Below are 23,745 nucleotides of genomic sequence, written 5' to 3' on the forward strand. Positions count from 1 at the left end.
GAGGTGCTACCACAGTCTAGTATATACAGTCACAAAGCTTGAGCTGTGTGGGTGCTAGGACTGTGCCGGTACTATTTCGCATTGACTGCAATGAGGCGATATTAGCGATCCTAGTGGTTAGCAACTATCTATGGCTGCATATTTACTACGTATTGAGCTTCATGACTGTATATACTAGACTGTGGTGCTAGTCTTATAAAGAGACAGACAAATCTGCACTGCGATCGGAATAGGCTGCTCTTTGCATTAAACTGATTTTCACAGTCTTTTATAAAGAGTACTGTTGTAGTCAAATATTTCGTAATGAATGGTTTACTTTCGTAGTGCCAAGAGTTGATTGAAAAGTAATATAAACAGTTAATGCTTTGTAATCAGGTCTATTTAACTTGTATCACTTTAATACAGATTTTCGTGAACAGCAAGGTGATGTTAACATAAAAACTGTCATGGAAGGTAGCTAAATGAAATGAAATTAAATTATGGTTTATTTAACGACGCTCGCAACTGCCGAGGTTATATCAGCGTCGCCGGTGTGCCGGAATTTTGTCCCGCAGGAGTTATTTTACATTAAGCTGACCAGATATTTTATGGTCCAGCAGGGGACATCGGCAATTTCAAGAAAAAACTCAAATGCTTATCTAGTCACTCTCCGTTGAAATGTTGCACAAAATACATGTAACAGTAGTACAATGATAGAACTTAGCGTACTAAATTTGTAGAGTACCATATCTTAACTTTTTTAATTAAATGCATAAACATACGTAACTGGTATACATAATTGTAGCCACTAAGAATTCAGTTTCAGTATTGATGCATGCATGGAAGTCTTTCACATAATATTGTACACACTGAATTCTAACACATATTTTAAAAGTATTTGTCTGAAGAATATATATTTTTAAGGATCTGTTCATTTCCATACAGCTTCACACTAAGCTCTTCAAATGAGAAATGAAAGTTTGTTTTCACTTATAACAAAGCTTTAACTGTTTCAATTTTTATTCTTGACTTTTCATCAGTCCAGACTGAGTTCATTGTGTAGAAAAAAAAGTATTTCAAATGATGAATTACTAAATGAAAGACACATGATTAATGACACTATTTTGAGAAGATTTTCAAATGGAATGGATTTTTTTTTTGAAATGTTGAAAAACATCATACTACTTTTCACCTGCTGGTTTGTCACAAAACTCCCAATTTTTTAAACTACTTAAAAATGGACACTGCGGCAGTTCTAACGTTTCCAGGCAACGAGAATAAAGACAAAGATGTTATGTTCTTCTCAAAGTGTGCAGAATATCTCGTGCTGTGCTCACTGGTTCTTCTGTCTCACACTGAGAACCATTCAGAAATGTGCATGAATCGAAGCAGTTTCATCACGATACTTAAATATTTACGTGTAAAATGTTATTGAAATAAAATCAAAACTTCTGGGGACGAAATTAATTTCCAGGAACAAAAATGGGGACGTTTGCTCACCGGGGACAGCAACTCAAAACCGGGGACTGTCCCCGGAAATTAGGGACATCTGGTCAGCCTATTTTACATGCCAGTAAATCTACTGACATAAGCCTGTCGCATTTAAACACACTTAAATGCCATCGACCTGGACCGAGATCGAACCCGCAACCTAGAGCACAGAAGACCAGCGCTATTGAAGCCAAATGGGCGGCGGTGGTGGTGGTAGTGGTGGTAGTAGTGGTGGTGGTAGTGGTAGTAGTAGTAGTAGTAGTAGTAGTAGTAGTAGTAGTAGTAGTAGTAGTAGTAGTAGTAGTAGTAGTAGTTTATTTAACGACTATGAACTGCAGACCTTAAGGTACGTTTTCCTCGGTGCGACTATTGCGATGGTCGTTCAACGATGATCATGCAACGATAATCGTTGAGCACTATTTCTTTGTATTTTATAGAGTCGCGGCAGTCGCTCGGAGAAAAACAGCTCCATAGGAAATGCAAAGAAATAATGCTCAACGATTATCGTTGCTCGATCATCGTTGAACTATCATCGCAATAGTCGCACCGAGGAAAACTTAACTTTATCAGCGTCAACATTTAACATGGCAAGAAATGACTGACGATTTTTTCCTGGAGCCATTTGTCGGTCGACATGTTCTTTTACGTTACATACATCTAAATTCTAAGACAAGACACACACATCTTTACTGTTATTTTTGTAACGCTTGAACGCGGGTGAAGAATGATAAAAAGAAACTCGTTGCGTTCTTTTCAACACTACTACTAACTGTTATTGTTCAACACACTGCACAGGCTTGTTACGTCAAGCAAGTGCTTATTCCTTCCATCCAATTTACATGACGTAGTTAGAGGTACTGTATCCCCATCCATTTGTTTACACAAGGAACATCCTTATATTGGCCCAAAAGTGTTGGTGGTAACGACCGTTTCTTCCCTATCTCTTCTTGTTCGCCTGTTCGTGGTTATTCTATTTATTCGATGCTGAATAACATTACAGGATTAAAGTCTCTTTAAATAAAATAGGTACTGAAAGCATAAATTGTCGTATCACTAACTGTGAAACGTAAAAAAAAAAGCTACAGAACACATAAATAATAACATTACAACGTAATATGGTCACAGCATTGCACATCATTGTTTCTCTCAAAGGTAGTCAATACGGTAACGCTGCTGTGCAGTAAATGGAATTTTTCTGTGTACATTAAATTCGATTTTTGGAAACGATATTACAAATACTTTTGAAGTACCGCATAGTCGTCAGATTCAGATATTGAGTAACGTCTTTCTCACAGCCTGCACTTTGTCAGATATATTAGATGTAAAACATTAATATTTGGTGACTTTTTGATATTGCAATATTTTGAAAATGAGAATATAAAGATAGGAACAAATATTCGAAAAAAAAAAAAACTCGTCCTTTCACTGCTGCTTCTTCTATCAGGTACAAAATTCTGCTGAGGACAGTATTTGTACTTGCATGTAGCAGTAGCAGTAGCAGTAGCAGTAGTAGTAGTAGTAGTAGTAGTAGTAGTAGTTGTAGTAGTAGTAGTAGTAGTAGTAGTAGTAGTAGTAGTAGTAGTAGTAGTAGTAGTAGTAGTAGGAGGTTCTGCAGCTAAAATCGCGTCGTCTTCCTATTCCTAAACGCCATCTCTCTCGGTCTTGAGCATCATCTTCTTGCAGATCATATTCATTTTAAATTATTAATAACTCATTATTATTAACTGGTTAATTTTTACTGAGTCTCCATGATTTACTCATACTCAAAGGCTAATTTTTTTATTTTTAACGCCCAGCGAAAGCTATGGACGTGGTTTCGAATCCGACCTAAGGCATTAATGTTTGCCTATTCAAATGTAATGTCTCCTGTTATCATAAGTGCAGACCTGGCTTAGTACTGAACTTAAATCACGGACGTCATGCCTTGTGTCTATCTAATGTCAAACCAGAAAAATACAAATATGGGCGGAAAAGGGGCATGAAGTGTCCTCGGTAAATACAAGATGTATGTATGCAGGTGTTCCACAATTCAACCGGAAAATTTTGATTGTGGAAGGAACTCAGACAAACATTTTGAGACAGGAACTGATGGCCTATTGATTCAAAATTCCACGCAATAGCATAAAACGTATTGAGGGCTAGCACGCCACAGACTAAATTTCCATCTGTCGTGGTGGAAACAGATGATAATCTGCAGCGAATAATATCACTGCCACTCCTATTGTCAAAAGTTCTTAGTTGGTTATTTAACGCTGTGTCAACTACTGTGTTATTTAGCTTCGATGGGATTGGTGATAGTGAGATGGTATTTGGCGAGATGAGGTCGAAGATTCGCCATAGATTACCTGATATTCACCTTACGATCTTGTCCGCCACAAGTGTCACTATGAACTTTTCAATGAAAAATCCCAGATCTGACCGGAACTCAAACCCGGGCCACCAGCGTGACGGGCCGGAAGTCTGACCACTTAGCCACAGCAAGTGTGGCCTAAGCGTATACATGATTAGCGTATTATTTCCATTTATTGTTGAAAATTATCTGTATAGGGTACTCCAATTATAATGCAGGGAGTAAAAATAGCTAAATTCTGAAAGAAATAACCAAGTAAACTATTTAACATAAATGAATAATGTAAGTTTAAAAGAAAAATACAATCTTTTGGATGCAACGGAAGTATGCTGTAACGTAGAATAAGTCTTGCTTTCTAAAGGAATAACAGCTTAAAAGTAAACCTTACTCGTAGTTATAATTTAAATACGTACAAAGAATAATAAAATAATAGCTAATCTTACCACACGAGAAACAGTTTCAGCAATATTTAACAATACATATTTACCTACAATGTATCGAAAATATTATCTCTTAAGATTTTTAATTGTTTACTTTTCATAGCAACCAGACACTACAGTAGAGAATAGACAATCGAGAACGCAATGCCTTCGTTCATCTTTCGCCTAGGGAATCAGTAGGCCGTGTATAGCTTAAAAATTCAAACTGTTATAAGTGGCTTGCATATTCCCGCAGAAAGACCAATTTTACCAAAACAAAAAAGATCATGATTTTCAAAATCCTATTCAGTAAGTATTAGCACCACATTTTTCTGATTACGCGAGTAGGAATGAAGCTTGTGAAGAGAACTCATACATATATATTCCTTTAATAATCGCGTATCAGTAAAAACATCTTACATAAAAAATCACCGCAGCTCAGTAATTAGGCTACGTAGATCGTAAGTTCCTTATCTCAAAATGTTTGTCTGAGTTCCCTTCACAATCTCCCTCATCTTTTTCGGTTGAGTTCTGGGACACTTTGTATATTATTATAATTTCTAGTCAGACTCCTAATTCAAATAATGTTTAATCCGAGCTCTTGCAATTATATTATGATGACGGTATTGAAAAAAAAAAAAAAAAAAAAATAATAATAATAATAATAATAATAATAATAATAATAATAAATGTATTCTTCCTCTCAACCAGAGGATGAAAAGAAAATACACAATACAGTACTGACGTGAAGATATTAGCAGAGAAAGAGTTACTGGAAGAAAACTACCATCGTGGCTGCCTTTTCTTTCACACATTTATATTTGTATATATAATTTGAACTGGGAATGGAAATTACTGGAAAATGGCTGAATGTATTTTAATGAATGATCCCTCATGTTGAAGCTTGGAATCCAAAGATGTGCGGAAAAATAGAAGTTTTCAGTGAAATATCAATTTTCCCAAATAATTTTCCTACTTTCCAAAATCCATCTGTCGTCAGTTTTGAGAAATAATGGCTTTTCAGAATAAAACAAAAAAAAAAACCACACGCACACACTACAATAAACAATATCACACGAAAGCCATGACTTGCAGGATTGCTGGCATATTTATAGCTCAGATTCTCTGACTTCATAATGTCAATATGTCTATCTTCATCTGTATAATTTTTTCTCTATATTGGTTATTAAAAACCTTCAAAACTTACTAAAAAGAACTTACAGGTTTGATTCGTGTGCAATTTTCTGAGTACAGCTGTGTATTGAATATTAAAAACTACACGACTTAAGAATATTTAATGACATTATTACCCTTAAGAATGAAATACTATTATAGTTAATGCCATGATGTATTTGTCGCTAATTATACACATTAATGCTATATTGATGATATGAAAGTGAAACCTTTTGGGATTATATAAGTAGAAGTAGAGAATATCTTAAATTAGATCTTCATTTCTATAATTTGCTGAGTAACGGCTATATACTATATAATACATAAATGTTTAATACATGAATGTTACTAAAAACTGCAAAACTTACATAAGATAACAATATTTTTATACTAAAAATGAAATATTTTTATACTAAAAATGAAATATTTTTATACTGTAGTTATTAATCAAGTGGTGTGAGTCTTTTTCTTATATTTAATGGCGGTGTGGTGTATATATTTATTGTGTGTGTGTGTGTGTGTGTGTGATTCTCTAACATTCCTAGTTAGTAGTGCAGTAAGTTATTAGTAATTGAGTCATGCTTCCTATTTTAGCTGCCTTTTTAAACTACATCAAAATTAATTCCATAATTCCTTTGGTTTAATCGATTAGATTTGTGATCGCTGCCAAGCATATCATTTTGTTTAGAGAGAATAGCAGGTCATTTCACTTCTTGCTGCCGTGATGAGTTAGTTTATTTCCCGCAACCAGCAACGAATGAAATACTGAAACTGCTAATGATTTACGATGAACAATTTTATTTAGGGCGCATATAAGACTCTACAACTCTGACAAAGCGTTTGCCTCATTTTCCGCATCTCAGCATTAGATTCCTCACAACAGCCTATACTGCTGAAAATATATGGGTTAATACATAAATCACTCACGTCTCTGATTTGCCGCCATTAATAATTAATTACGAGCTTATGGCCAATTATACGTCCTTGATTCAACATATGCTAACATACATTCATTAGTCGCACAAATTAATCCAGCAACATTTGGTAGACCAATTTTGTCTGGAGGAAGCGCAAAAATGACAAATCCTGAGGAAGACCAAAAAGTATTACTTACAGATAAAATAAGAAGCCAAAAGATTCTGTAGGCTCCAGATCTCTTAGCAGGAAAAAGTGATTTTACCACTACATTTCAGGGTAGTTCACGAAAAATGCAGCATTTATACCAAGATGCTACGTCTATTGTTGGAAAGCATGGCAAACCTGATATTTTCTTAACTCTCACCTACAATCCGCAATGACATGAAATAGCTGCTGCTTTACTCCCACATGAAAAACCCACTGATTGTCTTCGCATTCTTACTTGCTTTTTCGCATTAAAACTCAAGGACTTAAAATGGATAAGTTAAAAAAAGTATCTGACATAAAAAAAACATTCACAGGGAGTATGTTTCATTATTATGGAAGAAAATAATTTTCAAAATGTCTGGTACCTATTCTTTATTAAAAATAAATCTGAAAAAAATTGTATTTGAACTTGTAATGAACTTAATTTGCTGCACAAGCCACTAGTCTTGAAGAACTCGGATCTCAGTCCCTTTAGTAATAATTTATCGGCTGACTGAACTACAGTAGGCATCGTGATGAATTTGGAGACTACGTTAGGTAGAGCAATCAGGTTTCGAAATCAGCTATAATTACGTCGCTTTTGCTGAAGAGATCCTAACAAAAAAGAGTGGATACTATAGTGGAATTACAAAGAGAATGACTTTGATATTTCGCAGTGTTGTCAGCAGGCATCAGCTAGCATCATCTGAGACTAATTGCAACTTTACTGAGTTTCACCAACTCAGTGACTTCTTCAGATTTCAGCCATTATTATTTTCTTCTCACTGATAGAGATGAAAAGAAGAAAGAAGCCAATTTTCTTCAGAAACATGTACATCTTGTCAAAAAAAAAAAAACTTATCTTTTCGATTTCTTTTTCACCTAAGCTTAATTTTTAATACAATAGACTATGTTATTTTTCCATTTCGGTAATAAATCCTCTCCTGCATAAAAACATGCTATTTTCTTGGGGTATAAAATTCCTTGTAAGCTTATTTATAGTAGTCGTAAATATGCCTATGTGTAGCTATATCTGTCTAGAGCAGTCTCTGCTTTGGCTCACTTGAATTCTGAATTAGGTACCTAAAGTTGTGAGCACTGGTATGGTTTCACTGATATTGATAGGTAATGTTCTTTAAATAAGTCTTCAATTTATTATAGGACGTTATTGAGCGTAGAAATACAACGCCGACGAGAACTGGCCGACAAATTTTGTATGGAGGCACCGATCAGGAACATGATTCTTCTACGTGCCGTAAATTTCAACACTGCGCAAAGCTTTACTGCCCTCTTGGAGGCAGCCATGCTGAGGACTTAAACATCTTTAAATCCATCACCCTTGCCGGATTTGAACTCGCGGATCCAACGGCCAGCATGGTAAATGGAAAATCACCGAGGGCTAATTCATTAATATCTCCACGAAATATTTGAAACAAAGTGTGTCAAAATTCCATAGTCGCTGGTGCTCTCTTTATTATTTTTGAAACTGGAATAAGAGAGACGGAAATATAAGTAGGAGAAACAGAAAGATAGGTAAAAGAAAAAAAAAACCATGTCTTAAAGAGACAGAGACATAGTTCAAAAGAAATGGACAGGTAAAAGAGATAAAAAGACAGGTGGCAGAGGCAGAAATAGGCTACAGATAAGAGAGACAGAATGACAGGTAAGAGAGAGACAGAAAAAGTGTGAGAGAGACAGAAAAACAGGTAAGGCAGAGAGAGAGAGACAGAAATGCAATAAGGAGATAGAGAAACATATAAGGGAGACAGAAAGACAAATAAGAAAGACAGCTAAGATATATAGAAAGACAAGTAAAAAAGATATAGAAAAGCAGGTAAAAGAGAGAAAGATAAATAATAGACGCAGACAGAAGATTAGAGAGACAGAAGAACAGACAAGAGGGACGGAAAAAAATACAAAAGATAGGAAGACAGATAAAAGACACAGAAAGATCAGAAGGACAAAAAGGTTAGGTAAGAAGTCGAAGTCAGATAAGAGAGAAAGACATAGATATTATACAAGAGATAGAAATACATGTAAGAGACAGAAAGATAGGATGTAAAGAGACAGAAATACAGATAAGAGAGATAGATAGACATGTAAGAGAGATAGAATAACATTGTGAGAGCGAGAATAATGTTTGATAGATACACACAAGAGAAACAGAAATACATGCAAGAGAGATAGAAAAACGTGTGAGAGAAAAAGACAGTTAAGATACAGGAAGGCAGGTAAAAGATAGAAAGACAGATGAGAGAGAGAGAGAGAGACAGTTAACAGTTAGAAAGGGAGATAAGAGAAAGAGAAAGACAATTAAGAAAGACACATAAGAGGTAGATAGACAGGTAAGAGGTAGAAAGATAGATGAGAGAAACAGAAATATAGGTAAGAGATAGAAAGACAGATAAAAGAGATATAAAATCAGATAAGAGAAAAAGGTAAGAGATAGGAAGGCAGATAACAGAGACAGAAGTAGGCTACAGATAAGAGATAGAACGGCAGATAAGAGAGATACGTGGGATAGGAGAGACAGGTAAGAGATAGAAAGACATAAGAGAGTCAGACAGATGAGAAATTCAGAGAAGAGACAGAAAGAGAAAGAGAAACAGGAAGACAAGTAAGGGACAGAAAGACAAATAAGAGAGACAGGTAGGATATGTAAGAGAGCTAGAATGACAGGTAAGAAAGGAAGGAAATACAAACATATGATGGATGAAACTGTGGAAGGAATATGGGAGAGACAGATATAAGAAATTGAAAGAAAGACATTGAGAGAGCCAGTCAGAAAGAGAGAAATCAACCAAAAGATGCGGAGTTAGATAAGGATTCAGTAGGAGAGACAGACTGATCAGGGGATCAGGGAAATATGAGAAACAGTGAAGACAATTTGCATGTTAACAATCATTCGCGATTATGGATTCTGGAAACATGTAGGCCTATATCAGTCAGAATGTTTTGTCAACATTTTTGCAGTTTTAAAATACGTAAGTTCTCTATACTTTTACTTTGTATTACGAGACATTATATTAACTAAGTAACTGTTACTGACTTGACGGCGGCGGTAGGCTCTATGTAAAGGCCCTCGCCCTGCTCGTCATTCCAGAGGACGGCCAGGTCCTCGTTGTCGCGTTTCCAGCAGTGCGGTCCATGGCCTCCTGCGTGCAGCTCGGCGGGCAGGCAAGGCGGCTTCACACCGTAAACAGTCATGCACACGGGATGGCGTGTGATCTCCTTTGTCACCTGAAACATACGAGTATGTCACATTTGCGTCTCATTAGCCTACATAAATTTGTGGTAACTTAACGTAAAAGCTAGTACTAAACTGAAGTTTCATATGTTTTACATGCATAACGTACGATATAAGCTAATGCACAAAAACGAGACATGGCATAGAAGACAATATACATGTTCAATTATTTCATTATGGATATTATTTACCACACGACCATTCTAATGGTCTAATGATCAGAGCTTCTCGCCGCATGATGTGCCGGGTTCGATTCCCGGTTAGAACACAAGAATTTTTGCTTAAAAGGAATTATTCATGTGTTCTCCCATGATGTGTAATTTACGTTAAATTTATATTTAAGACCTCGCCTGGTAAGACATAATCATATGTGATAAATTATCATCCTACCAAATTATCGAACGTCACAACCTCAAAAGTCGGTTACACCTAAATACTACCAGGAGAGAAGAAAGACAACCTGGTGGCAGTAGGGAAGAAATGATTGATCACACGTGCACGCTAGGAATTATTATTTTTATTGGAACAGGTTGATATGGCGATACCGGGGTAGGCCTAATGGCCAAGTGACAATGATAAGAAACACATAATTACTCGGATATACCTAACACCATGATTATTTCTTGTCTCCTTGGTAACTCAGTTGGCAGATCGCTTGCCTACGAGGACCGCGGACAAAAGTTGAAACCTCAGAGATAGCGGAGTCTGATCTGTGGTTGACAAAGCCAAGATTGTGAGGAATTTTCTCGAAGTTTTCTAGTTTTTACTTAGTCATTTCACTAACACACTTCACAATTCCCCTTTCAATGTCATCTTATTCTCGAAAAATAGGACAAAATTTATGTTTGCGTAACGCCGGTTCAATCGTCCGTCACGGTGGGTGTTCCTTGTGCTTTGTCCAAAGATTAGTAGATAGCAGTTGTTGTAGATTCTAGAAAGGTCATAGATCTGCATAAGAGACAACGGAACCTCATAAGTTCTTGCTTGCCTGCCTAAAGAGGACATTATGAAATGATATATAGTTCTTTAAGATCCGGCAGATGTATCTTACACGGATTTGAGGGTTAGAAAGCATTGCGTGGTATGGCGTATGGTGGAGCCGACTTAGCGAGGCAGCACAATCGGCACGAAATTTATTCGTTCCGTAAAGGGAGAACAAAAGGGTTATTCAGGCTGAAGTGCCTATGAATGCAATGTGATCTCTTCTGATAAGAAAATGTCAGCTAATTGACTGAGCTACGTCAGGAATAACATAGACCTACATACAAAAATACAAAACCACATGAAATAAATAAATAAATAAATAAATAAATAAATAAATAAATAAATAAATAAATAAATAAATAAATAAATAAATAAATAAATAAATAAATAAATAAATAAATAAATAAATACATAAATAAATAGTAAAATGTAAATGAATCGATGACTGCAGAAAGGACTTCAGTCACTTCAGTACGGTTTTGAGATATATAAAAAAAACTATTTGAATGTTTTCACAACATTTTCATGTGTATGTAGTTAACTTCTTTGGGAAGAATATCTCAAAACACACATTTAAAGCTATCTTATTGATTCTTGCTACTTCAATTAAAAGAGTGATTATAACTTATAACTAATCGATCCAGGTCCTTTCTGCAATCAATGAAAATATGGAATAAAATATAATAATAAATGACCTCAAATCATAGTAGGCCTAAATATCTATTAATGTATACAAATTCAAGTAATATACGGACAAACGTTTTCATTATTTGTTTTACTTGGTTATTTAACTAACTTACTCTCTTCAACTACATGGCTATTTTAGCGTCGTTGGAATTGGTGATAGCGAGATGGTACTTGGCGAAATGATGCCGAATGTTCGCAATAGATTACCTGAAATTCATCTTACGGTTAAGGAAAAACTCGGAAAAAAGCCACCAAGGTAATCAGCCCGAGCGGGAAAACGTGCTACCGCTTGAGCTACGCCGGTGGCTATTAGTTATTACTGTGTCAAAATTAATTAACATATTTTTATTACTGAGTTACTGAAAGCATAAAAATTTGAAGATGCTGCTAAAAATTCTTCATATTTTACATTAAAATATTAATATTTAAGCAAAGTCTGTGTAATTAGTATCTGATAACACTTCCTACATTTTTGCATTCATTTCATGGTTGGCCCTCGAAAGATAACTTTCCAACACTTTTCATTTTCCGCAGTTTCTGACACACTGGCAGCTGATTTTTTAATATCAGACATTTTCCATAATGATATGAACTGCACTTCTGGATATGCAAGACATACAGGCAAGCAATATTTTGTTTTTGAGACAAAGGAAGGTGAAATATGTCGAAGTTCAAGTCACCAATATACTCTTAGGCAGTAACAAACTCTTTATTTTCACTTTCTTAAGACAAAATGATTAAATGTGGACACATGAATAAAATATTACGGTCTCTTATAACAGAACGAGGAGAACATTGTACTAAGCTGCAGGTATTTTTATATAATGATGGCCATCACGATTTAAAATCTAGTATATCTGCTCCTTGCACCTCCTGCACCATGAATTTCCCAACAAAACAAAATATGCGCGGTGAACGAAACAGATGACAGCCAAATTTTGAATGCAGAAAGGATCACAGTCCTTGACTTCGGATCTTTCTGCACTCAACCAAGAATATTATTATTATTATTATTATTATTATTATTATTATTATTATTATTATTATTATTAGTCCACTGTTCTCTGTATTGCTGTTATTTATATTTGCTGTATATTTTATACTGACTGAGTGAAAGAGAAGGCCTTATGTACTTAACTCTGCCAATAAAAATAAATAAATAAAATGAATGAATAAATAATTTAAATTGTAGGAAAGGTCATCGTAATATCAGTCTTTATCACTATAATGTACTGTGAACAGTCTTCGAGGTGTAGTTTTGAATCATGAATAGAACGTCAACTGTAGCATAAACAAAATGCATTCCCTGATAGTACCTGTGGCACGAGCCAAACATCACGCCCTGGGCCAAAATGCGGTTCCTACTTATATCATTTGAATAAGAATGGATAGCGTAACAAACTTATGAAATTAAATATCGGATGTTCCATTAAATAAAACATAACTTTATGTTACTACTAATTTCTGAAGCAATCTATAGAATTGTCAGTTATTCCGAACGATAGGCTTTGATTAACCCTACAACTTAAATATAAAACCATTTTTATTAATGCTGCTGATCGATCAAAATATTTAATCGATTAACTATTTGAATTTAATCGATTAATCGGTAGATTAATAGAGTTTTGATCGAGTTGAAAAAATGTTTTAATATACTGCAATACACAATTATTGTTAAATTTAACTTGTGTTCGGTGATAAGCATAAGTATTAAATTAATCTTGTATATCTGTATATATTATATCGTTATATTACAAAACAACTATTTTAATTACTTACTAACATATTTATTATGAGCTTATAATTTATTCTGTCAATTTCTATGGGAATTTTTGAAACAAACATAAATAGGCCTAACAAAAAGTATGAAGACTCACCTAGTTAATACTGCTTCATCCATGATTTCAAACATGTGAGTGCATTCACATGCTCCGAATTAAGTGCCGCTCTACGTTTAGTAACAATGTTTCCTGCATCACTAAACACGAAAAACCTTTTTTTATGTCAAACACTTCTCCACGATCTTTCAATTTAAATCCAAACGTTTCACCGAATTTACATCTCAAATTCTCATATGACATAATGGAGTTTACACTTTTCACAAGCCACAGAAAACTGTTTTTTTTTCTTTATCAAACTAAACACACAACCTTCATATACTGTACAAACTCAGTACAAAAACTGCAACTGCAAAACTACAGAGGTCGAAACAGAAGGCTGGCCCCCTATTGTAATCGAATTACCAGATTTTAGAAAGAGAAGAAGGTAGTTACGCTCTCACTTGCACATAGTGCAGACATGGCTATTTTAAAAGGGATGAAGGGGACGAATTCCAGAAAAGTATGTATTTCATATGCTAGGAAGATGAGCTGACAACAAGGTGGAAGTTTTCTTGGAAAACCATAAAACTTAATAAGGGTTTCGCATTGTGTTTCAACTTTCAATGAGTTAGACTAGGTCACTGTCCTCATATCTCCATCTCTTTCTGGAGTGTTTGTGCAAAGATTTTCCCTACTTTACCTGGTTTAAAGTTAGAAAATAACAGTACTCTTGTGCTTTTAAGTAAGAAATTTCCGAGAGAGAAATATTGTCGTAATTTTTAGTATGAGTTTGTATTAACAAAATAATAATTAATATCAACTACAACCGATTAATTTTAATCGACTCGATTATTCGATTAAATATTTTTGATCGATTAATCTTACTACAGAAATTGATCGATTAATCAATTAGATTAAATTCCACAACACTAATTTTTATGCACACTAACATACTCTATTTACAGGAGTGTCCCAAAGGATATGGGACACAAGATATAAGAAAGTTTGTGTCACCTTCATGATATTATTAGTTTTATTTTGTATTTTCTTATAATACAAATGATATGTTTAGATGTTGGATTTATATACTTTTCACGTGCGATATTATTCTTCTCTAGTGTTAATATTATATTATATAATTCCATTGCCGCTGTAATTATATTTCAGTTCCTATTTTATTTTACTTATTTATTTATTTATATTATTATTATTTTTTATTTTAATATTATATCTGAACTGCGACCGAGCACGAGCGCTGCTCATTCGGTCTCAAATTTTGTTAATACTACTGTATCTTCTTTTTATATTGCTTGTATTATTTTATTTGTATTTCTCTTTGTTTGTTTTGTAATTATATTTCTTTATTCTGTATATTTGAATTTAAATAAATAAATAAATATACAAATGCATATTCTGTCTAGTTTTACATATCATATGGGGAAAAAAAATTCACGTTTTAAATTCACCCCTTTCATTATGTCAAGTTTTATGATGCTTATAATTATCAGGCTTTGGCCTAGGGACACAGAGTAACCAGTATGAGGTTTAGAATACACAGAGTATAAATGACGTCATGACCCGTGTCCAGTCACCCGACTGCAACAGCATAGGTGGGTCCGTAATGTGCATTACCGTTGTGTGTAGGCCTATAGCTGCTTGGCTGCGGTACGTGTAACAGCCTTCGGCGTAGGGACACCTGATTGAAGGTTAAAACTCAGGTTAATACTTATTGGTAGACATTTATTGTCTACAATAGGAATGTACTGTATATACTGCATCTGTACAGGGTGAAATATATTTTGTGACGGACTGTTTACATGTTGAGACACGAAGTAACGGCGCTCTTCATCTCCCACTCCACTTGACCAACAGAACACTATCTCCGTGCGTTCTGAACTTCATGCGTTTCTGTGCCCAGGACCGAAGCCTGATAATTATATAGGCCTTTATTGTATTGTTACATATTTTATAATTTTGGCACGTTTTGTGCATATACTGTATAGTTTGTTTAATTTCCTCGAGTGCAGTTTCAAAGAAAAGATTTTGGAAACAAACTCTTTACCACCCTCTACTAATTGGTTGTCAGAAACAAATGTCTTTCTTTACTGAGACAGATTCATGTCTTCGCCTGTTAATAACCAATCACAACCTCGTTTATAAAAAAACTTACACGTTCCCTTCATCTAAAGTTATCAAATCTATGAATAAAATGAAGTATCAGTCATTGAACGGTCGAAGATCGCTAGGAATGTGGCAACTGTGCAGCAGGTGAGTGGGAGTGGACAAAGTTTTTTATGTAGAAGTCGTAAAATCTGTTAATTGGCGTTCAGAGAAGTTACCGAGCTGCACGGGAGGAAATTGAACAGAATCTATAAAACTCTTTTAGAGCATAACAATTGAAATTTTACGGCATAGTTCTATAGGATTTTATCATTTTAGCATGCATCGTGCATATAGTAAACGTTTTAAAGAATAACAATGTTACACTGTGCAATTTAGTTTTGTAGTTTTCGTCACGAGAGAGGAACCTTAATGATCGTCTTCTTCTGAGTAAGTGACAACTTTACTTGATGTTAAGATGTTTATAAGGAATTTCATTTTCACTATTTTTTCTCAAAAGAAGGAAATGAGATCAATTAAACTTTTAAGTCTTAAAACAGTGCAGTGCTCACCATCGTTATGGCATACATTGACGGGATTAAAGTAAGACAGAATGGAAGAGTCATGTGGGGTACTTTCCTCAGTATAATCGACACAGCATTTCTGCCTAGCCTAAACTGATTCTACATGAACTTATTTAAAATAAACTCATGCTTTCCCGTTTAGAAGATAGAGCAATAAATGGTGTGCGAATCCTTGAAATTATACCTATATTAAGTATACATTACATCCAATTAACGGAACCTGACATGTAGAAAGTCCCAAGAAGAGGTGGAGAGAACAGTTTCCTCTTTGCTAGGAATAGACACTGACGCCATAGTGCAAGTGGTCCGAGTCGCTTAAAACCCGGAAAAAATTAATGACTCTTTTTCTAATGCTCATATTAACTCAAAGTGTGGTACACTTGTTACTAATAATAATAATAACATGTATTTAAGGTGTGCAAATTCTAGTGAAATGTGTAAATAACTAGTCCTCTTGAAGGTGAGGCAATAATGCGTTCAGTAATAAGAGCCAAATTACATTTTTTATCACACTCCTGTTATTTTATTGCAAAACTCGATAAATGCAATAATTAGAGCAATTTTATATACACGATTTCATTAGCAACCTCTTATATAAGGTCTGAAAAATTACTATGTAATCTAGAAGTTTATAATATTATTAAAACTGTATGTAATCTGTAAGTATTCCGAATTCAGTTATTAAGAGTTGCATTTTTCTGAGTTAGTACATTCTTTCATCTAATAACGTGTCGGCCTCAGTAGTGTACTTGGTATAGCGCTGACCTTCTATGCTCGAGGTTGCGGGTTCGATCCCGGCCCAGGTCGATGGCATTTAAGTGTGGTTAAATGCGACAGGCTCATGTCACTAGATTTACTGGAACGTAAAAGAACTCCTGGGGACAAAATTTCGGCACATCGGCGACGCTGATATAACCTCTGGAGTTGCGAGCGTCATTAAATAAATCATTTTTTTTCTAATAACGTAAATAATCCGTTCATTCTTTCGTAGTATTGTAGGGGTAACCAAAGTGTTATGTGCTATTTAATAATAGTGATAATATATCTTGTATGAGCTTGCACACTTGTAAATCCCATTACCTACTTTTTTGTGTTAAATTAGGCTATATTAGAATATCTACATTTTTACACATTTTGTCATGAAGTCTATGGCTAAGCAGAAATAAAGGATGCATTTTGCTTCTCGCCAAGGTGTTGAGTATTTGCATCTACGAAGTGTGTATATGATGCACTGACAGTGAGTAGTTTTATTGTTGTATATGCAGACAAGTTAAAATATAGAACTGTTTGAAGCTCGCAATTTAAACACCCACATTGATTCTGGTTTGATATGATAAATTAAAGAATTTCAAGAGAGACTTAGATTTATATTAATATAAATTATATATAATTTATATTAATATGTTATATATACACCTATATCTTTCAACAATAATGCTGCATTATTTATAGATAATCTGTGTTTTATATAAGTAATTATTATAACATAAATAACCCTCTTTCTTAGTAAATTAGGTTATTTTATTTAGTCTGTCACTCGTCCTCGCAAGCTAATGTTTCAAATTCGTCGTCTTCTTCTCCCTCCTCCAGTTCTTCTGATATTACTAAAAGAACCAATACATATATTTTATTTTCCTTTGGTAGTTCTTTCAAACTGGAAATTAATGGATCAGAAGAATTAATGATCAGAGTAATGGTTCAGTTAACCTACTGAAGAGATCCAAATTGTTGTCTCGTCTTGATTTTTTTTTTTTTTGATAAAGCTTTCTCGAGATTTTCTAACTTCTTTGTTTCTAAACTCAATGGCCTCTTCTAATAACTCTCCAACCGGCAAAATAACTGAGCTTCCTGCACAGTTACGGATCTATGAACAAGAATTTTATGTACTGTGGGTAATATACAGTATTGATATTTTTATTAATTATTATTTCTATGTACTTACTATCATTGATCCTCTGATTGAGGTTCTGGCTGATATGTATATCTATTATCAGACAGTACATCTTACTTGACGATATATGTCAGAGGAAGAACAATTTATATGCATCTGAAGTCTGACTAGTGTAATATGTAGCTAGTCGGCGAAGTCTGCAATGGAGGAGGAAAGGAACTGGCCATCCTACCCCATTATCTCCTAGCCTAGTTGCCTCATAAGTGGTGCCTTCTTGGTGTTGCTTGTGAGGTTCAGATCTTTCTTCGGACAGTTGACTAAACAACAACTATCATTGATAACACTTTTTCTTCATCTTCTTCTGTGAATTTCTTAGCTTGTTTTCTTTACATCAGCCATGATTCACTTTTTACGTCTGGAAGTTGTTATTGTAGCCATTTATTTTAATAGTTTCGCTGAATTTTCGTTATCTTCGGCACTCAAAATCATCTCTATGATGTACGAAATGTACGGAACATCCATATTCTTCCGCAGCTTTTAATTTTTCTGTTCTTACTTCTCTCATTTAAATCTTTAAATTCTTTCAAAGTACTGTAAGTCAACGATTTTCAAAAGAACAAGAAGAAGAATAAATGCCTGTAAATTGTAACTCAATTTCTAGTTGTAATCAGTCTTAATATCTACAGGGACATCATTTCATTTTTATTTCAATTTTTATTGTACCTAAGTTTTTGAATGTACTTCACTCCCACCCCTTCTACTAATGACGTTCAACCGTCCTCCACACAGATCCAAGACCGCATATATAGTCATAGTAGCCTTACGGTCATAGTAAACAGTACGTTCCAGAAATATGTTCGCGTTTTCCAGTGACGAAAGAGCTTTCAATATTGAATCATTTTCGCACAGGTACTGTCGTCCATTTGCATACGTCGCATCCCGGTTTTCCCCACCAGCTTTTATTCGCCAGCTAGTGGCTGGGCTGTCTTAGCTCTTTTCTGAGAACATTAATTTCTGTTAGGAATTGGACATCTACGTAATATTATACAACTGTTTAAAATAACTTAAATAAAAGGCCTCGTGAAGTAATTAAATGTCACGTGATTTCCTCCCTTTCTAGACCCTACGACATAACCACTTGGACGGACAATAGATAGTATGTCTGAGTAATGTTATCTTTTCGGATCGGGCAGAAGTGAAGATTGAATTTACAGTACGTAAGGTAATCTTTTATAGAGTAGATACAGAATTATTTGAACATGAGTTACTAGTACGAAGAACGAAACTGGTAATTGGGATTAGGTACAATAGTCTATAGTGCGATAATATGCACATTAGAACTGAAGCCTGTATCGAAATGAACGGCCACTATTTTAAAAAATGTGTTTAAATATCCATATTATGATTATTTTTCAATTTAACTTCATCCTCTATATTGTACGCTAATGTGCTGTAGAGTGTACGTATAATATACGTACACTGCATAATGAATACGTCCACATGGACAGCTCAGTTCGTGAGTAAAAACATTCATTGTACTGTATTTTGATTAAACAAAAACCTAATGAAAACGATGAAACTCAAAAGCGCAATATTTCCTAGTTTACGTAAATGGATGAACTACTTTTCTTCCCTCCTATACCTAGTAAAGTGATTTATTTGTATATTACGCCAGTATCATCGAACTTCAGTCGTGGAAGGGGTAGCAAACGGCGTTGATCCAGAGGTATAGTCAAGTTAATATTAAAAATGTTAGTAAAAATAAAATGATGTCACTGTACTAAGAAACATGGTTTCGCTTCGGTGACATGTTTTATTCTAACGCCGATAGTATTGAATAATAAAAAAAAAATTCTTATTACACCATCTAGTGATTTTGTGCTAAGGCTGTCAAATTTTAATTCACATTTGTTCTCTACTTATTACATAACATATTCTTCATGTTGCACAAGAATCTCATTACTTTTTTCTCTAATTTTCTCTTAAATTTCTTTGCAACTAACACAAATTCATTTTTACACATTACATTATGCACACATTATACATATGACCTGAAACCAACAAAAGTCCTCTAGGAACTGACAAAAAAAAAAACCATGAGCATTTGTTGTTTACTTCCAATAAATCACTTCTCATTCTTCAAGTAATCAAACATAAATTTCAGCAAGTGTTTATCGCGCGACACGCGTTGACGGACCAGGTGCGTAGATATGATTTAGAGGTCATAGTTCGCAGTATCGTTATTGCGAGGAGTTGCACTTGAAACCTTCAGTGACAAACTTAGAAATAATATCTACCAATATAAATACAGAGTGAGTCAGGAAAAAAGGTACATGGTTTGAAGGGTGATAACATTGATGATTCTGAATAAAAAGCTCATACAAACATATATTCTGTTCTTAACGGTTTCGGAGGAAACTAATGGAAACAATGAGAAACGAGAAAAGTGCAAGTAATAGTAAACTAAAACATTGTTACGGTACCTTATGTTCTGTTTAATTGTTTAATGTCTTTTCAGGACATGTTCAAAAAGTCCACCATCAACTTCAATGCACTTTGTAACTCTTATAGACAGTTGTTGTGTTGATCTGAATTGATTCTGACATTTCTTTACTACAGCACAAGCACGTACATTGCGAGCAAGAAGTTCCTTCCTTGTTTTCACTTTGCGCTTGTAGACTTCGCTGTTAAGCCAACTCCCCTACACAGTAATCCACCGGGTGACCTCGGTGGCCAAGAAATGACTCCACCGCGACCGATCCAACGCCCAGGATAATTTAATTGATCCTACTACAACCTAATGTCGTTTTGGTTGCGTCCGCATATGAATGCTGATGAAGAACATGAGACTGACGCCCGTGATTTTCAAACAGCTGTAGGTCAGATATTATTAAGAACAGGGCATATGTTCACATAACCTTTTGGGTTCAGAATCAACAATATTATCACCTCTCACACCATGTACCTTTTCTCCTGGACTCAGCCTGTATGTAAATTTCACGGTGTACACTTCTGCGCATTTTTTTAAACTCTAATTTTTTCCCCCGCAAAACACAGCAATAGAAACAAAAAACACTGACAAGTGTAATTGCTCCCTATGCATAAGAACATAACACAATCACAAAAAATATATAGCATTCAATTTTGTATTATTGAGTCAGAACAATGTTCAGAAATCACGTACATAAATACAGAATTAATCGGGAAAGAGTTGAGTTACTTTTGCCTGTAAGTATTGACCAGAACCATTGAAGTATTCTGCGAAAAGCACTTGGTCTTATCAGAGTAACTACAGGGGATTTTTATTAAGGTAATTTTGTGTTTCTAGTAGGCTATGAAGTTCGAAAAATAATTTTTGTCCGGGTTTTTAGTGATTCGGACCACTGTGGACGGTCCAAGCCTGTACTGTAGAAAAGTAGAAAAAGCAAGTACGCAGAAGCGGCTTAAAAAAAAAAAACTAGAATTTACATATGTACTGAAAATTTTTACCGTACCTCTGCATATAGCGTCTTGGTGGCGATGATAGTCTCTTTAGGACCAAGCAATCCTGGCAGTGCTGGTAGAGGTGGAAGGGGTGGAAGGGATGGGAGTGGTGGTAAAGTGGGAATGGGCACTGTGATCACCGGAGGATGAGGCGGGGGTTTGTGGTGGCTGTTCCCGTAACTGCCGTGGTTATCATTGTCCTCGTAGTCTAGTTCTTCAGCTTTGATTTCTTCCTCCAGGGCGGCGTTGTCGGCTGCCAAGACCTCCTCCGATGGTACCCCTCTGAGACTGTCTACGAGGCCGATAATACGTTTAAGATCGCGCGATTCCTCCAGCCCATGGCACAGTGCCACTGTCAGCAGCAGAACACATAACCTCATTCTGAAAATAATAATAAACAAATTGATATTCCTTTTTACATATCTCCACAAGTAAACGGCGACTTGATTAAACTTCATAGAGCCATAATGCAATCACATTACAAAAGAAGTCACGGTGACCTTGTAAGAGCATTTAACAATATATTTATAACTGAACATAAATAAATTCGATATTAACGTGTACAGCTTACTGGATTGTCCAGGATACAATTCGTCATGTAGAAATAATAAAAACCCAAAAACACTACAAGGAGAAGGCTCGTTGATGCCCATCTATAAATCTGGAGAGAAAACATTTAGCAGAAAGTATAAATTTTACTTTACTTACTTATGGCCAAGAGAGTTATATAGCCCTCTTGACGCGGAGGTTCATTGCCGCCCTCACATAAGTCCGCCATCGGTTCCTGAGCAAGATTAATCCAGTTTCTACAATCATATCCTATCTCCCTCAAATCCATTTTAATATTATCTTCCCATCTACGTCTCGGTCTTCCCAAATAAATTTTACTTTATAATTAAAAAAAAAAAAACATCATTTTACTCAGAAGAATATATATTCATAACATGAACAGACCAACAAATCTAAATCTGCGTATAATAAATGGTTCAGAAATTCAGCCGATGTGTTGTCACCAAAGAGTTCAGGTTAAATTATTGTTAGCTTCTATGATCTATGGCAGTGGTCGTCAGCACTCGCTGAAATGGGTAGAGTGCATGGAGGGTAAGGAAATATGCTCCGTCGTGCACAAGGGATAGAGAGACAGCATACCCGCCAGCAGCCACGAATGCACGCTAGGGCAGTGTCTTGTCCGCGGGTAAGAGACGCTAGCCCGTTGGTGCAGTTTTCTGATGACCGCTGATCTATGGCATAGCCGCTCCGTGGACCAGCGGAGAGATGCTCTTGCTCACGAAATACTACTGACAGCTCTCCAGTGCAAAACAGCTGTGGAGGAGGGTTACAAATTATCGATATCTATCGCGCATGGATATAATAAGAGTCGCATTCACTTTATCAGAAGTCAATAGGTTTTGAATAGGACTGAAATAAACGTATTTGCAAATAATTACAATATTCGTATTTGAGAAAATAAACTTACAGAATCGGTATATATAGCGTTTAATAAGAGTAGGCTTACATGCGCAGTTGCTGTTTAATCAATTGTCCGAAGACAGGTTATATGAATATTATAATAATGTTCATCTATTCTATATGTACACATACAGGGACATCATTTTATTTTTACTAACAATTTTAATATTAACCTGGCTATACCTTTGGATTAACGGTTGAGAACCGGAAACATCGTTTGCTACCCCCTTCCACGATTGGAGTTCGATGATACTGGCGTAAAATACAAACAAATCACTTTACTGGGTATAGAAGGGAAGAAAAGTAGTTTATCCATTAAAGTAAACTAGGAAATATTGAGTTTGATAATTTTCATTAGGTTTTTGTTTAATCAAAATACAGTACAGTATTAACAATAAGTGTTTTTACTCACGAACTGAGTTATCCATGTGAACGTATTCATTATGCAGTGCATATTATACTGTCTACAGCACATTAGCGTACAATATAGAGAACAAAGTTAAATTGAAATATAATTATAATATGGATATTTAACTCATTTTTGAAAATGGTGGCCGCTCATTTCGATACAGGTTTCAGTTCTTTTGTGCATATTATCGCGCTATAGACTATTACGTCTAATTCCAATTACCAGTTTTGTTCTTCGTACTAGTAACTCATGTTGAAATTATTCTGTACCTACTCTATAAAAGAATACCTTATGTACTGTAGTGTAAATTCAATCTTCACTTCTGCCCGATCCGAAAAGATAAAATTACTCAGAAATGCTATCTACTGTCCGTCCAAGCGGTTATGTCGCAGGGTCGTAGAAAGGGGGAAATCACGTGACAGTTAATTACTTAACGAGGCCCATTTATTTAAGTTATTTTAAACAGTTGTATAATATTATGTAGACGTCCAATTCCTAACAGAAATTAATGTTTTCAGAAAAGAGCTAAGACAGCCCAGCCACTAGTCTTTACA

General features: G+C 35.2%; 1 protein-coding gene across 1 annotated transcript in view; it reads right to left on the reverse strand.

Annotated features, from left to right (window-relative positions):
- LOC138694502 (proteoglycan 4-like) overlaps positions 1-23,745 on the reverse strand; it is a 29,403-nt gene that overhangs the window by 3,179 nt on the left and 2,479 nt on the right. Inside the window, exons 2-3 of the mRNA XM_069818277.1 lie at positions 21,324-21,693; positions 9,566-9,756 (exon numbers count right to left, since the gene is read on the reverse strand). Of these exons, the coding sequence (XP_069674378.1) occupies positions 9,566-9,756; positions 21,324-21,692 (560 nt within the window). The 5' untranslated portion in view covers position 21,693. The remainder of the gene's footprint in view (positions 1-9,565; positions 9,757-21,323; positions 21,694-23,745) is intronic.

The sequence above is a fragment of the Periplaneta americana genome, chromosome 2 (assembly GCF_040183065.1).
Source record: "Periplaneta americana isolate PAMFEO1 chromosome 2, P.americana_PAMFEO1_priV1, whole genome shotgun sequence".
Taxonomy (NCBI): domain Eukaryota; kingdom Metazoa; phylum Arthropoda; class Insecta; order Blattodea; family Blattidae; genus Periplaneta; species Periplaneta americana.